Genomic DNA, 14,513 nt, shown 5'->3' on the forward strand with positions numbered 1-14,513 from the left:
CAACAGCCAATCTTCCAAGATAGATCCAGATTTATCACAACTATAGTTTCATGACACTTCTGTTCTTTTTGCCACTTACTTAAACCTTACAAAATTAATTTCGGAGGGGATGCACTAGTGGGCATTTGCTGTTCCTTTGGAGAATTAAAAAGGCTTGAGAACGTACTTTATGTCAGTAAGAATTGGTACCGTATGAAACCAGGTCACAACATATTCTTTAACTACAGAGGGTTACAGCAAAGAACATTTCTTTCTTTCTAAGTAGAAAAGAAACATACATTTCACTTCAACGAACTATCAAGTCAAGTCCAAAGCTTATTCAGATGCAAAAGTTAGACAAGAAGTTGCTAATGTACTATGGAAAACATCTGTAACTAAACAAGACTTAAAACATTCTTTTCCAACATTTCACCTTTTTTTTTTAACTATGCATTTGCAGGTAGAAAGGCAGTATTTTTAAAGGGTCAGACAAATACACCAAAGCATACAGATTTCTCTGTACAGCAGTAAGTGTCAGAAGACCTTAACTGCAAGGGTCAGAGAACCACTGACATCTTAAAAAAAAATAAAAATCTGTCACCAGGTTAGCTTAGAACTTTTATAACCAGCCAGAAAATATTTCAAGCCTGCCTTTATGTTTCAAAAACCTTAGCAGATAGGTAAAAAGCATCTGAAAACTAAAACCCACATTTCAGACCCACATAGAGCGTGTATATACTATATACATGTATACACATGATGGGATAGCTGCAGAATGACATGTTTAATCACATTACATTATGCTTGCCTCCTTTTTTTGCCTCTTTTAATTCAGGCCTAGTTTTAACAGCAACAAACAGGGTAGCATGTGGCAGTATGCCACACCAGCAATTTTCACACCTGAACTTCAGACAAAACACACTTTGATTCTCCCATTCTAGGCACAAAGAATTACCATCTGAATACTTAAAAATACAGGAAATCAACAGCTGTTAAGATCATGTTGGAACTGATGGATATTTCTGGGAGGGATGTAAGAGGGAAGTAAAAAATGAAGACAGAAGAAGGATCTTTATAAGACTACTTGTCATTAAAATTATTATTGGTTCTCCACAGTGAAGTATTTTTTTCTATTTAAGTGTGAAGCATCTAAAATCCATCCAGTTTTGCAAAACCTGAATATATGGATTTTAGAGGCACCATCCTAGATTCTAACATCAATGATAGCATTGCTGCTCATATCGAGCTATGAAGCAACTGCTGAAGTAATATTGTGATGGACACACAGATCACAGCATAAAGATAACTGTTAAGTTAGTAATCTTGAAAAAGTTAATAGCTCAGCTGAATAAAGGAAGTATCAAACTTCAGGAACAAAAAAAAATTATAACTTAATAAGCCTTACTGACCACAAGAGGTCATCTTGAATTTAAGTGTAAGAGCAACTTGTATCTACAAATGTATCAACTATTTTTTCTGGAAAAGGGAAAAACTTCTAAACATTTCCTTAATTTTATGTGACTACTAACATCTTACGATAATAGAGAAAAGCTACATCAAAAAAACCAAAACATACCAATTACTTTAAACAAACTAAAGACATTAAATCACACTACACTAGCTTGGCAACAAAACCGATACATATTAAACACATTTATCTAGTTTTCAGATACATGGAAATACCATTTATTCATAATTACTCCACAAAGCTGAGTGTCACAACAACCTAGTTTTTCTTGTCACCTTAATATAATTAAATGCAGCAATATCTCTAGATTTTAGCATGTTCCAAACCCTACTATATATGTTTGTCTCAGATGTTGGTGATTTATATATAGCTTCTCATAAATGAAAAGCCATCGTTACTGTAACAGTCAAGTATTTAGCTCTGAGAGTGCTAGCAGGCATAACAATTTAAGTACTTCCCCAGAAGTCAATCAGTGCATCTATACAACATATGGGAAAGTAATTTCCTAGAAAACCGATACTGTATGTAAAACCTGAAATGTTTGTGAGGTTTAATAAGCATTTTTTTCTGAAGCTAGTGAAGTTATTTGTTGCTATATACAGAGTATCCAGAATCAACTAGATGTTACAGATTCATTACTGAAGTACTGAAATAGTTTCATGAAGGCTTAAAAGATGGTGTTTACTTTGTGTAATCACTGGAGAAGTATATTTGTCATTAGTGTTTCATGCTAGAAATACTTCAACTTACCTAAATAGGGAATACAAGGAGTCATTTTCAAGCTGCTGATATAGTCTCTAAGCCTTTTGTAATTATCTTCTTTACTCATAACATACTCCAGCTTTTCAAAGGTGGCTTTATCCTTTCGACTCAATAACTAGGAGGGAGGAAAAAAAAAAAGGCAAAACTAGATGAGCTTAAGTTTGATCATTATGATTTCTTTCTTACCCTTATAAGCACAGATTTCCACCCGCACACACACCCCCATTGTTGTTATTGGTTTGGTTTTTAAATAGAACTGCTTCAAAATTACAGCATTTACTCCTTAACAACAAGTACTTGGAGAGTTTACAAAGAAAAGTAGCTATTTTGGCTGGTAAATTTAAACGATCCTTTTAAAAAATTCACCAGGTAAAACTCCAGTTTTCTGGAGGATTCTTCTGAAATAATAAAAGTTATCAAAAGACTAATTTAGCTAACACACATCACAATTTCAGGTGCCGTCCAATCTACGTATTTCAAACCAGTAATTTGTTCACTCTTGATTATCGGTAAGTGTGCTGGTTGTAACTGGGATAGAGTTAACTTTCTTCACGACAGCCAGTATAGGCACATTTTGAATTTGTGCTGACAACAGTGTTGTAACACAGGGATGTCTTCATCACACCTGAGCAGCCCTTACACAGAGCCAAGGTCTTTTCTGCCTCTCACACCACCCCACCAGCGAGCAGGCTTGGGGTGGGGGGCACAAGAAGCTGGGATGGGACACAGCTGGGACAGCTGACCCCCACTGCCAAATGGATACTCCATACCATATGACATCGTGCTCAGCATATAGACCTGGGGGAAGGAGGAGGAAGGGGGGACATTCGGAGTGAAGGTGTTTGTCTTCCCAAGTCACCATGACACGTGATGGATCCCTTCTGTCCTGGGGATGGCTGAACCTGCCTGCCCGTGGGCAGTTGTGAATGAATTCCTGGTTTGCTTTGCCTGTGCACGTGACTTTCACTTTACCTGTTAAACTGTCTTTATCTCAACCCACAAGTTTTCTCACTTCTACCCTTCCAGTCCTCTCCCCATCCCACTGGTGGGGGGAGTGAGCGAGCAGCTGTGTGGTGCCGAGTTGCCAGCTGGGTTTAAACCACAACAGCCCTTTCTTGGCACCCAACATGGTGCTCAAAAGGTTTGAGACAATGACAGATTTGACTGGAATGTGCTAGATCCATTTATAGCTGTTATTGCTGTGTAGCTATTAATTGGCAGGCTCCTGCGCTTGCCGTGGGGTTTCCTTGTCTTATTGTAAATTAGAGTCCAGTGCTCATTAGTAGCTGTTTTTTCACTTTTGCTGCTTTCTGTACCACTTATCATCTTACTCTGCTCTGCCTGGGAACATTTTAATAACAGCAATGGCAATGTGCCTGGGCTGGCAGAGGGCCAGGGCATCACTGCTGAGGCTGTGCTGCTGCACTGGACGGGCTGGAACTCCAGGGGGAAGGACTGTGACCTGTGGACAAGTCTACACAGCAGCAGGACAAGCCAAAGCATCTGCGTCTGTAGTTATGTCTGTGCTGCAGCACGTATACCTCCGAAGGGATTGTGGCCCAAGGATAAGACCATGCTGCAGAAGGTACACCTTGAAGGATCTGTGGCTGGGGATAGGTCCGTGTTGCAGCAGATACACCCTGAAGCATCAGTGGCTGTGCATGAGGTCACGCTGGAGCACCTCGAAGCATGTGGCCACAGAAAAGCCCACGACAGAGCAGGTACAGGCCTGGAGGGACTGCAGCCATGGGTAAGGCCATGTTGGAGTAGGTTTACTTCTGAACAGACTGTGGCTCATACATAAGGTTCCACCTGGTGCAGGTACACCCCCCTAAGGGACTGCAGTCTGTGGGTAAGTTCAAGCTGGCACTGGAGCAAGGGGAGGAGTTCACTGCAAGGTTAAACACTATAGTCTGGTCTAAAAGGGACTGGGGTGGAGACTGTAATGGAAATAATTGTTGTAATGTAATAGAAATTAAATTGTTGTAACCTGGGAATTGAATTGCAGGTTACAGAAATTACTACAGCAGAAACCACGTGAACCAGTGGAGGATGAGCCTTACAAGAAGCAGTGCGAGTGCAGCAGTGACCTGACCTGAGCTGGCTTTGGTGTCCAGTAACTCCACACAACACACCACCCTCTCCTGTCCCAAGTGACCACCATAACAGATGTCCAAAGTCATGGACTACACCAACATTCTGTGGACATTTGACAGACATTTTACAGGTATGGTCCCTGTAAAACTAGGGGAGACTAAGACTAGGGGAACGATATTTATGTATTGTATCAAAGGACGGGAAGGTGGGTGATGGTTAATAAGGATGTATTGAATAGTGTGGGACCTGAGCATGACGCAAATGGTATGAAATAAGGGGTGGAGAATGGGCAGGTTAATTATCTTCCTAGTAGGTAGTACAAGGCTATGTTTTGGATTTGTGCTGAGAACTGTTAAAGATGCAGAGATGCTTCCGTTACTGCTGAGCAGCGCTCGCACAGTCAAGGCCTTTCCTACTCTTCATACTGTCCCATGGCTGGGATTTAAAGCATGACGTAAGCTAACATTTCTCCATCAGATATACTGAGAAATTTTATACTAATTCAGCTTCACAAAAACCCAAATTGCAAAGTATGCTCTTATTCTTGATTTGAGAGCTATCTCAATAATTTTCCAAAGAGCAAAAAACCACCATTAGAATCTGACAAATACCTTTCAACTACAACTTTAAAAAACAATGAATTCAGATATACACATATCCATGTACTTGAAGGTCTGGAAAAGAATAAGGATGTCATCCATTTTTCCTGACAGCAGGTATTATGGACTTCATTACAGGTTGTACATATTGCTCTAGCAATTTTACTGACTCTTAATATTACAGGAATATCCACTTTGAATACAAAAGTTAAAAGTCACGAACAGTCTTCATTGCCCATTCCTGCTCCCCCACACCTCTTCCTTTGGTGAAACTAACAGCAACTACACTCTCCTTGCAAGATTAGGCAAGTAAGTTACTTAAAAAAAACCCCCTAGATTAACTACTGCTGCAAAACCACCTTAAAGGCTTCATTTCAATTCAGAGTCACAATTTAAAGAAGGGTGTAAGATGTTCCCACTGAGCATTCTGGCAGAAGACTCAGTGTCTTCTGTCCCAGTCACAATTATCCCCCTATAAGACATGCAATAATGCAAAAATTACAAGGGCCATATTGCTAAAATTTTGTGCATATTCCCTTTTCTCCTTCAGTTAAAGATCAACCTATGTGAACATGACAGAAGTGTCTCTATTGTAAATGTACTATTGAAATAAGCATTCTTTTTACTTATATTTTTTATAATCTAGTCTTCATTAGGATAGCTAACACACCACCAAACTAAACACCGGCTTTCAGAAGAAAGCAACTTTTCAAAAGACAATTGTTCCCCAAGACAAATTGATCTCTGACATTTCCAGCAATTAATTGACTTTAGCTTTGGTTCCAATATTTGGATGAGCAGCATCTAATGTTCATTAAAACTGCAGACATCTGCCAATTCCAGGACAAGGAAACAGTAGACAGGCATGACTTCTTTCCAACCACCAGAACACGACATTTATCTTTTGAAGTTTATCTCCTCAAAGATGGTTCCAGTTTAATCAGACTAGATTAGCTTCCCTTTAATAATATTCTAAAATACTCTGCCACCATTTGGTCCCTGGAAGACTTTTATAGTTTCGTAGACTGGAAGGTAAGACAAGACTAACAGATATAATTAATGGCATAAACTCAGACTTGATGAGATTAATTGTATTTTCCTCAAAACATGCTGATCTGCACAATCTTGTGCAAGTCTGATACACCATTTCAGGATTTTTGAATAACAACGTCTAAACAAGTTGATGCTGTTTGACTTCCCCTTGTGCTCAATGCACAATTTACACCATGCCTCCACTTCCTGCATTAATATGGAAAAGTACAGAGAAGTCAGTAACATTAAAAGTGTTTCTGTGAGGGCAAGTAAGGACCCAGCTGTTATTTCTTCAGTTTTAGAGCTGCTACTTTTTCTGAATATTTTTTCTTCCTCTGTCTCTTAGGCTCAAGGGATGCAAAGAACAGTAAAGAGATGTACATATGCAGAGACAATAAAAGATAAGGCTGATGATTGTTTACAGTAGCAGGGAAGGACTCTGCTTCCAGGCTGCTCTTCACTTTGTAATTATAGTGTGCCAGCACTGAAGACAACCCTTCTGGAATACAAGAAAGGAGAGATGAGGTTTTGGGATGCTAGCAGAGTGGGGCAGGATTCACTCACCTAACTTCAGATGTCTAATGATTATTTGCTTATATTGCCCAGGTGCTTGCTGGTCTTCTAGACCTCCTTTACACTCAATTGAGAGAAGCAGAGCATTCTATTCTATTAACTTCCTTGGAAAGGTTCATAATTCTTTTCAAGTTTTGAACGGGGCAAATCATGCATTAGAAGCATTTATTATTCTCCAGAGTTCAGAGGGCGTGCAGGCAATAAGCGAGACAAATTTCAGACATATTCAGACATACCGTCAGAAGACATGAATTTCATCTTTTTTAGGAACATTAGATTACCAAGCAAATATTTAATGGTTCTTTTCAACTCTAGATTTCAACCATATAAGCTGACTTTTGTTGTTGTTGTTGTTAGGGAGAGAATATACTTGCAGCTATTTTCCTGAATTTCTAAGTTGAGTTGATTGCGGGTTGCTACACACTATCTCAGAAACGGAGAAGAAATCCTTCCTTACTGAAGGTTTTGGCAGGTTACTGCATAACTTAAATGACTTGGTGACTCAAATAATGGCTTGGTGTGCCTCTTCATAAGTCTTTTCTTGCTTTTAATATACAGAAAGCCAAAGGCTTAGAATTACTCCAAGAATTTATAAGCTAAACTTCCAAGAAAAAGACAACTAAATCAGTTTGCAACGCACATGGCTAGGAGCTACCCACAACTTGAATTTGCAAAGGCTTACATAAGATGATGAAAAGCATAAACTTGCTTGGGATTATATGAGAAATTAAACAACTGCAGAAACGTGGGAAAAGCTACGGGACATTTCAGAGGCTGGAAGAGAGGCAAACTTTAAAAACCGATACGTATGTCAACAGCACACGAATAATCCTCCTAAGTTCAAACTAGGACCTCTGGTTGACCAAGAACGAAAAGAAACTGGGGACTGCCAGTTCTGAATGGCATGATCATGCCAGTTACTAATATGGTTATAGCTGACATTTGTTTCGAGTCATACACACACACAAATCAATTGGCACAGTTATCTAAAACTGTTGAGGCATCAATTCATTGACATGACAAAACCAGAGAAACCGAAGTTCTCCTTGAGATCATTTTGAAGTGTTAACTTCATTAAGATTTTCTTGGAGATAATATTTGTATTTTTGAAAAACCAAATTGAAATTACTTCATTGTGCCCTTCCAAAATGCACCCAGAATTCTAGAAGAGTATCTCAGCAAGAGTGAATTACATTTAATTTTGGGAATGTTTATCAACTGAACAGCATTATCCTTCAGTTATCAGACAAACACTTTTTGTAACATGCAAGGATGTGTTGACATGTCTTCAGTGAAAATTTTTAGCTCTTTTCAATGACCTATTTATATGGATCCCTCACACAGGAGAATTTCAGTCACCTGATTATTTCTATCACACTTGAAAACATCACAGTTCATCTGTTTATACAGCTGGGTAACTACACAATGTATGGCTGAATCAAGCACGGTGTTTTCTCAGCTCTGAGGTAACAATGAGCAAAATGTCTTCTGATCAAGGACACAACTACACAAAAATAATACTAATTACAGTCAAAAGACAGTTGTCAAATAAAAATGTTTCCAAAGAACGTCATTTTGTAACTCTACAAAAGCAGACCTACAAATATACTGTGTAATGCAGTTGTTCCAACTATGAGAACAATTCTGAAAACTCTTAAGGAAAATTGCCAGATTTAGTTGTCAGTCAGAGAAACTACAAATCTCTTTAAGGAAACTGAATCAAGAGTTTCTGGACATCTGCTCTCCACAGCAAAAAAAATTCCAACAGTTTCAACCCCTAAACTATTAAAGTATGACCCACTTTGGCATTCATAATTTTCCAGTAACTAAATACAAAATAGCTTCTGGCCAAATTAGAAGCCTCTGCATTTAGCAGAATCTGCAGGGAACTGTTTTTCAAAGGAAAATATTTCTATGCCAGAATGAAAAAAAAATTCAACAGGAAACCATAGACTTAAGAGGCACTATTATATATACAGTACAAGATGATTAAAAGTATCTGTAATAATTATTTCATCTTTGAAAACAAGCTACAGAATGTTGCGTTTCCCTAAGAACACATTCAAACCCCTCCATTGTCCTGCCGTTCACTTACCGCCCACGTTTTAGTCAGCCTGAAAATTGGAGCACTCTGTAGGCCTGACACAACTGCCATAAGAGCATGCAGATTATTCAGTTCGTACAGTTTCTGAGGACAAAAAAGTATATACAATAAGAATAAACAACGTCCAAATGCAGTCAATTATGAATACAGAATAAGTAACAACCTAAAAACGAAGAAATCTGGCATGTTCTGGAGTTCATTACAGTGAACTGCTGTGCACCCACACCACTTTTATGTGGCCTCCTAATTTTTCATTACTGCATCTGCACAGTTTTGGATTAGACTATACTAACTGTTTCATAGTCCACAGAAGCCTTAAATTTTTTTTAAAAAAAATCTATATAGGCATACATCTTGGGACGTATATCAGGAGTTGCAGAAATTTTCTAACATTCAAACCCAACAAATTCCTTTCATAGCATTCAAGAGAATTTTAAAATGTAACATGCCAAAAAGGATAACCCAGTTGTGAATGATGTAATCGTGGCAGTACTTAATACTGTAAATTCATTTGGTACCACAGATTTAGCAGCTACCAAGGCTGCACCAAAGCACCCAAAAAATATTGTTGCAGGATGAAATCAAGCAGGTATATTTCAAAAGTCATGTACCTGAAGTATTTTTCTGACTGAAAGACAATTTTGGGGGTACAACAAACTAAAACTAGCCAGTGGAAAGGAACAATGAAATCAACGCTGAACACAGAAAATACCAGGGTAAAAGAATTTTCTTTAAAACTCTCTACAAAACACTGAGTGTATGTGCATTTCTTGGAATTTCCCTTCCCCCATTTTTCCTTTTCCTCTTTCTCCAAAACCACCAATCTGCCTTAGCTAATTAATTAAGTACTACTATCACAAAAGCTTAAAAATGGTCCAAAAGAAAATGCTGTTTCTTAAGCCCTTCTGCAATATCAATTATTCCGATAGCTATGAGCACCCAGAGATCTGAGTGAATGAACTACATTTGGGGATTTTTGGTGGAGTGAGCACAAACTGAGGTTTTACCACCAACAAAAAGACTTTGATAAAGAGAAACGGATACTCTATCACAGTATTGCAAATACTGGATAACCCATTTGGAAAATGCACCAAGGTAGGTTAGGATTTCAGCTAGAAATTATATAATAGAAAGAACCCTTGCTATTCAAGAAATGGTGGAAGTCTTTTTTTTCTTCCTGAAAACTCAGCTTACCCAAATTCCCTTGATTAGGAGGCCTTTTGTGGGATTACAGGACAAAAAAAGCTAGACTAGCTTGATTCTGAATAAATGTTGGTTATCAGAGGATACCTTATATTCAGAAGGCTAAAAGCAACACTGCAAGGATGGCTTTCTGGCTAATCATTTTGCAGCAGGGCAAATTATCCTCTCTCCACCTAACGCACTGGCAGAAAACTATCGGTATTTTACAGAACATGAGGACCAAAGTCCTCATAGGTATTACTCAGAAATGTCACATTTAATGCTGATTGCTTACTGTCAGGTCACCCTAGTAGCAACCTCAGTCTGGGTGCACAAATCCCTAATGATTCCAGGATGTCTAGTGACAAACACGAGTCTGTCCACACCTACTAAAGGAGCATTTCCCTCTCCTAATCCTCTTTTGGGAGGATTCTTTGGTAACTGTGTGTAAGGACAGCCAGTATTTTGTGGGGTGAGGTGTGCAGGTGGCTATTTGTCTCATACCATAGTCCTACTACTCTTCCAAATAGTACTGCTGGTGTTGCTCCCTCCACTTACACAATAACCCTTTTTGCCCCAGACACACATCCCCAAACAAGGTAATGAAGTTCCCTGTTGCAAAGGATAGTGTAGCTGATTAAAAATTAAAAAAGGGCTTTCCTAGCTGCTGCCAGCATTGAAACAGAAGTCATAACCAATCAGGATAGTCTGGGAACTTCAGGGGAATGCAACCCCTAAATCAAATTAGTTCATGCATAAAGCAATATAATATGAGATGTCATTAAAGGACTGCTAGCTATACAATAGAGTTGTCAGCACAAAGAATTCACTGTATTCACTGTGAATTTAAACCTTCTCTGAAGAAAGGATAATTACTGTGACCTCTGGCACCAAGCTGCTTTCTTAATAGTTTTGATGTAAACAGAAAATCCTTCAAATGGGACTCAGTGCAGTAACTTCATGTTAGTAGCCATACGTAAGCAAATCCAAGATAACAGATACAGAAAGTGAATGAACAGATATAAGAAACACGCCATCTATAGTTTCTTGCTTTTTGTAATTGTGATTTTTATAACTCACGGTAAGCAAAGCTCAACTAATTATTAGACAACATAACTGTCTCAAAACCAGAAGCATTTCAGCAGACACTACTGTCTGCAGTCCACTGATGAAATCAGGCACGTTCAGAGTGCTGTGCCCAAGGCAGAGCCTACAACACCCAGTGCTGGCAAGTTCCATCCAAGTACTAACCAAACCTGACCCCACTTACTTCCAGGGTCAGTCCTGCACTATGACCACACAGGTGAACCTCCCCCCTTCTGTGGAGGAACACGGATAATGAGGCATATTTTTGTATGTTTGTGTTTCAAACAAAAAAAGAAGAACTGATTTTTAAAAAATACATGAGATGAAGATACATTAACTCACCAGGTATCATAGAATCACAGAATCAATATCAAAGGATATTTAAAAGAGATCTTAAACAGTTTATGACCACAGCATGATTATTGAGCAAAAACTGTGGAATTTTACAGAACTAGCTTGCTTAGCCCAAAATCAGTAGTCAAATCCCATAGAAGTAAACCACTACTTCATTAGAAATGTGCCTATCAGGGCAAAGAATGCATCTGCAAATACCAAGGTAATTGACAAAATTATTTTTTTTTGCAGGTAACCTGAAGTGGTCACAGAATTTAGGGGTAGTAATAGCCAGCTGCCATCTGACAGCAAAAACTTGAAAAACATCCCTCTCTTCACACCACATTGAAGAAGTTTCATGGTATTTGAAGGGCCAGGACTCTGGTTCATCTACACGTAAAGAAAAGGGTCAGCAAATCTTGACTGACAAATGTCAACCCTAAGGCTTTAAAAAAGATATCACAGGATGAGAGCTCTAAACTCTTTTCTGAAGTCAGGTATATTTTTGGAACAGTATTTATTAAGTTGATATTATTGATGTCACAATTGGAATAAGAGATAACAGACCCTTTCCTTTCAACAGTAAAAGCAAACAAACAATTCCTGTTCTGACTGATGCCGTTTGAACAGATTCTACGCACAGCGGGTTTTTTTGGTTTAACCAACATTAGAAAACACATCCGGTAAACTACATTATCTAATAAATAACATTTAAAGTAAGGCATCTTTGCATTTCCTTAGTTAAGCTTTTTTTTTTTTAAACAAAGGCTTCCATTTCAGGATTTTGGTCTGTCACTATTTCTGACAACTTTGTTACATGCAGAAGCCAAACAGCTATTCATGTAAACAGATACAACCACAGCTAAATCAGGTATCAGATAAATATTTACCCATGTGTATTTTTGAACTGACCAACTTAAGTATAAGAACTTTCATCACTGTGAATCCCACAACCCACCCACCCCAAAATCCAAATTCTTACCTTTGCAGTTTTAATATAGTGGCTCAAAACCTCAGCTCTTATTTTTAAAGTCTGTGCATGTAGAATCTCTCTAACAACCCAGAAGCTTACCTAAAAAGAAAAAAAATACCTTTTAAAAATAGAACTTTGACGTTTTATTTTTAATATTATCTCATGAGTAATACATTAGAAGTCACACAGCATTCAATTCCATCTAAGTTGAATACATACTAGAAGATGCAAATGCTTATACTACAAAATCCCAACCAATGCAACCCAAATACTAATAAAAAGCTTTCTTCAAAGTGTTTTTGTTCTGGTAGCCTGCTCATTCTTATCCAAGATACCTTCTACTATCACATGGTCAAGCAAGTGCTTAAATCAAATTAATAAACCCAACTTATATTTAGAACTGAACCTTTTATCTTGTCACTCTCTCTCCACCTTCCCAATGTCAGAACTGGTAGCCATGCACTCCAGTATTTTGCTGGAAAGCACATGTTCTGATGCCTGCTTTTCTCAGTGTGTGGGTGGCTAGAACTTGTCTTTATAAAATCTGTCACATCAGTTAGCTGTGCAGAGAGCCATTGGGATCTGTTTTTCTAATAAGGAAAATCCTTCTGCCACCAGCACATGTCAAAAAACCCTCAGTTATCTACAATCTATGCAAACAGACTCATTTTCAGGCTAAAAGACTGAGGGTGAGATCTCAGACACAAAGGAAATGGCCAAACTCTCAAACTTCAAACAGTGCTCTCTCGAGAAAATACAATCATGAAGAAATTTTATTAAGAGCGTGTACAAAATGAAGGAATATAAACACTAAAACTGAATTATATCCTTTGTGTTTGCTTTTCCACATCTTCAACTCATCTGAGAGTTGAATAGCGCAGCTTTGAACAGCTTCAACTACAGTTCACCGATATTTCCAAATTCTCAACACCACTTTAAAAAAAAAAAAGATAAAGCGCTATCACCCGAACAGAACTGGAACATAAAGTAGGATGTCTCTGCTACAACCTGAAGTTTATAGTTTGTACTCTTATTGCTGGCTAAGTCAATTACCTCTTAATATACAGCATGCTACCACACTCATTTGTTAAGTTTTATAGGACTAACTTCAATGCTGTATAAAAATCAGTGCTATATTCAGAGCGGTATGAAGAATGGTTGCTGCATTTCATAGTTCCACAAATGCCTCATAAAAATTATACTTTGAAAATTATTTGTTAACACATCTAAATTCTAATCTTTTCTCTCCTCTGCTCCCCCCACGCATACTGTCCTCATACACTTCAGCACAAAGAAGAATGATAGAAAATACATAAATATAATAAAACAGTAGCAAAAAATCAGCAAATGGTAACAATTACTGCAGCTTTTATTCATGGATTGACTAGAATTCAGGAAGAAATGAATGATCAGCAAGATACAGCATGACAGGTATTTACAAAACTACTGAAAAACAGTGTTATGAAGAAACATAAACATACATAAACATCTTTCAACCAGTCATGCTGCTTTGATTTTTAAGAGTGATGCTAAACTACTTGTAAACTAACACTGTGTACATATCCAGGTTCCTGCCTAAAATTGTAATTTAAAAAATGAAATATCCTGTTTATCCTCTTTCACTTTGTACAGTATTAGAGCTCTTTATACAGAATAGCACAAGAATATCCACACCTCCAAAATTATTACATTTTCAGTGAAGTTACAGTGATCTGATGAGAACTGGGATGTCAAAATACAACAGCTCTTTAGAACTAGAAAATGGAAGAATTATAAAAAACATTTCAAAACCCATGAACGTCTTGCATAACAACTGCTTTCCTTTGGTTTGTTTGTCTAAGGCTGTATTAGCCAGCAAAGAATTAGCCAAGAAGCTCAGCTTTCTTTTTCCTTTCTTTTTTCTTTCTTCTTTCTTTTCTGTTTTTTTTTTAAAGCAAAGTACCTGCAGAGAAACTATTACTTTGACAAATACAAAAAACAGTGCTGTGCAAACAGCATTACTACAAAATAAGTGAGTACTAAATACTGAAGTATTTCACGGTACTTCAAAATATTGTCAAAAAAGTTAAATCTCAGTTTGATGTTCTGCTGTAGTTACAGTTTGAGAAAACCAACTTTTCCCTTGATTGATGAATGAGTTTCTAAGCAGATGCTTTCCCTTGGAAGATCAGGGGAATTTAAGTTTGTAACATAGATTTTCGTATTGTAAGGAATCAGGCTGAGACAACACACTACACTATGCCTTAAAAATCCCAGATCTCTTCAGTCTCAAGCTGACAGAGCATCAATGTAACGGGAGACTGCTTGCAACAGGCCAGACTATGA

At 37.8% G+C, this 14,513-nt stretch overlaps 1 protein-coding gene across 8 annotated transcripts in view; it reads right to left on the reverse strand.

The window, feature by feature from the left end:
- Window positions 1-14,513, reverse strand: part of RALGPS2 (Ral GEF with PH domain and SH3 binding motif 2) — a 127,863-nt gene that overhangs the window by 56,573 nt on the left and 56,777 nt on the right. For all 8 annotated transcript variants that reach the window (XM_056355581.1, XM_056355582.1, XM_056355586.1 and 5 more), the window contains 3 exons: window positions 12,198-12,287; window positions 8,606-8,698; window positions 2,198-2,324 (listed from right to left, as the gene is read on the reverse strand). In XM_056355581.1, coding sequence (XP_056211556.1) covers window positions 2,198-2,324; window positions 8,606-8,698; window positions 12,198-12,287 — 310 coding nt within the window. The remainder of the gene's footprint in view (window positions 1-2,197; window positions 2,325-8,605; window positions 8,699-12,197; window positions 12,288-14,513) is intronic.

The sequence above is a fragment of the Falco biarmicus genome, chromosome 11 (genome assembly GCF_023638135.1).
Source record: "Falco biarmicus isolate bFalBia1 chromosome 11, bFalBia1.pri, whole genome shotgun sequence".
Taxonomy (NCBI): domain Eukaryota; kingdom Metazoa; phylum Chordata; class Aves; order Falconiformes; family Falconidae; genus Falco; species Falco biarmicus.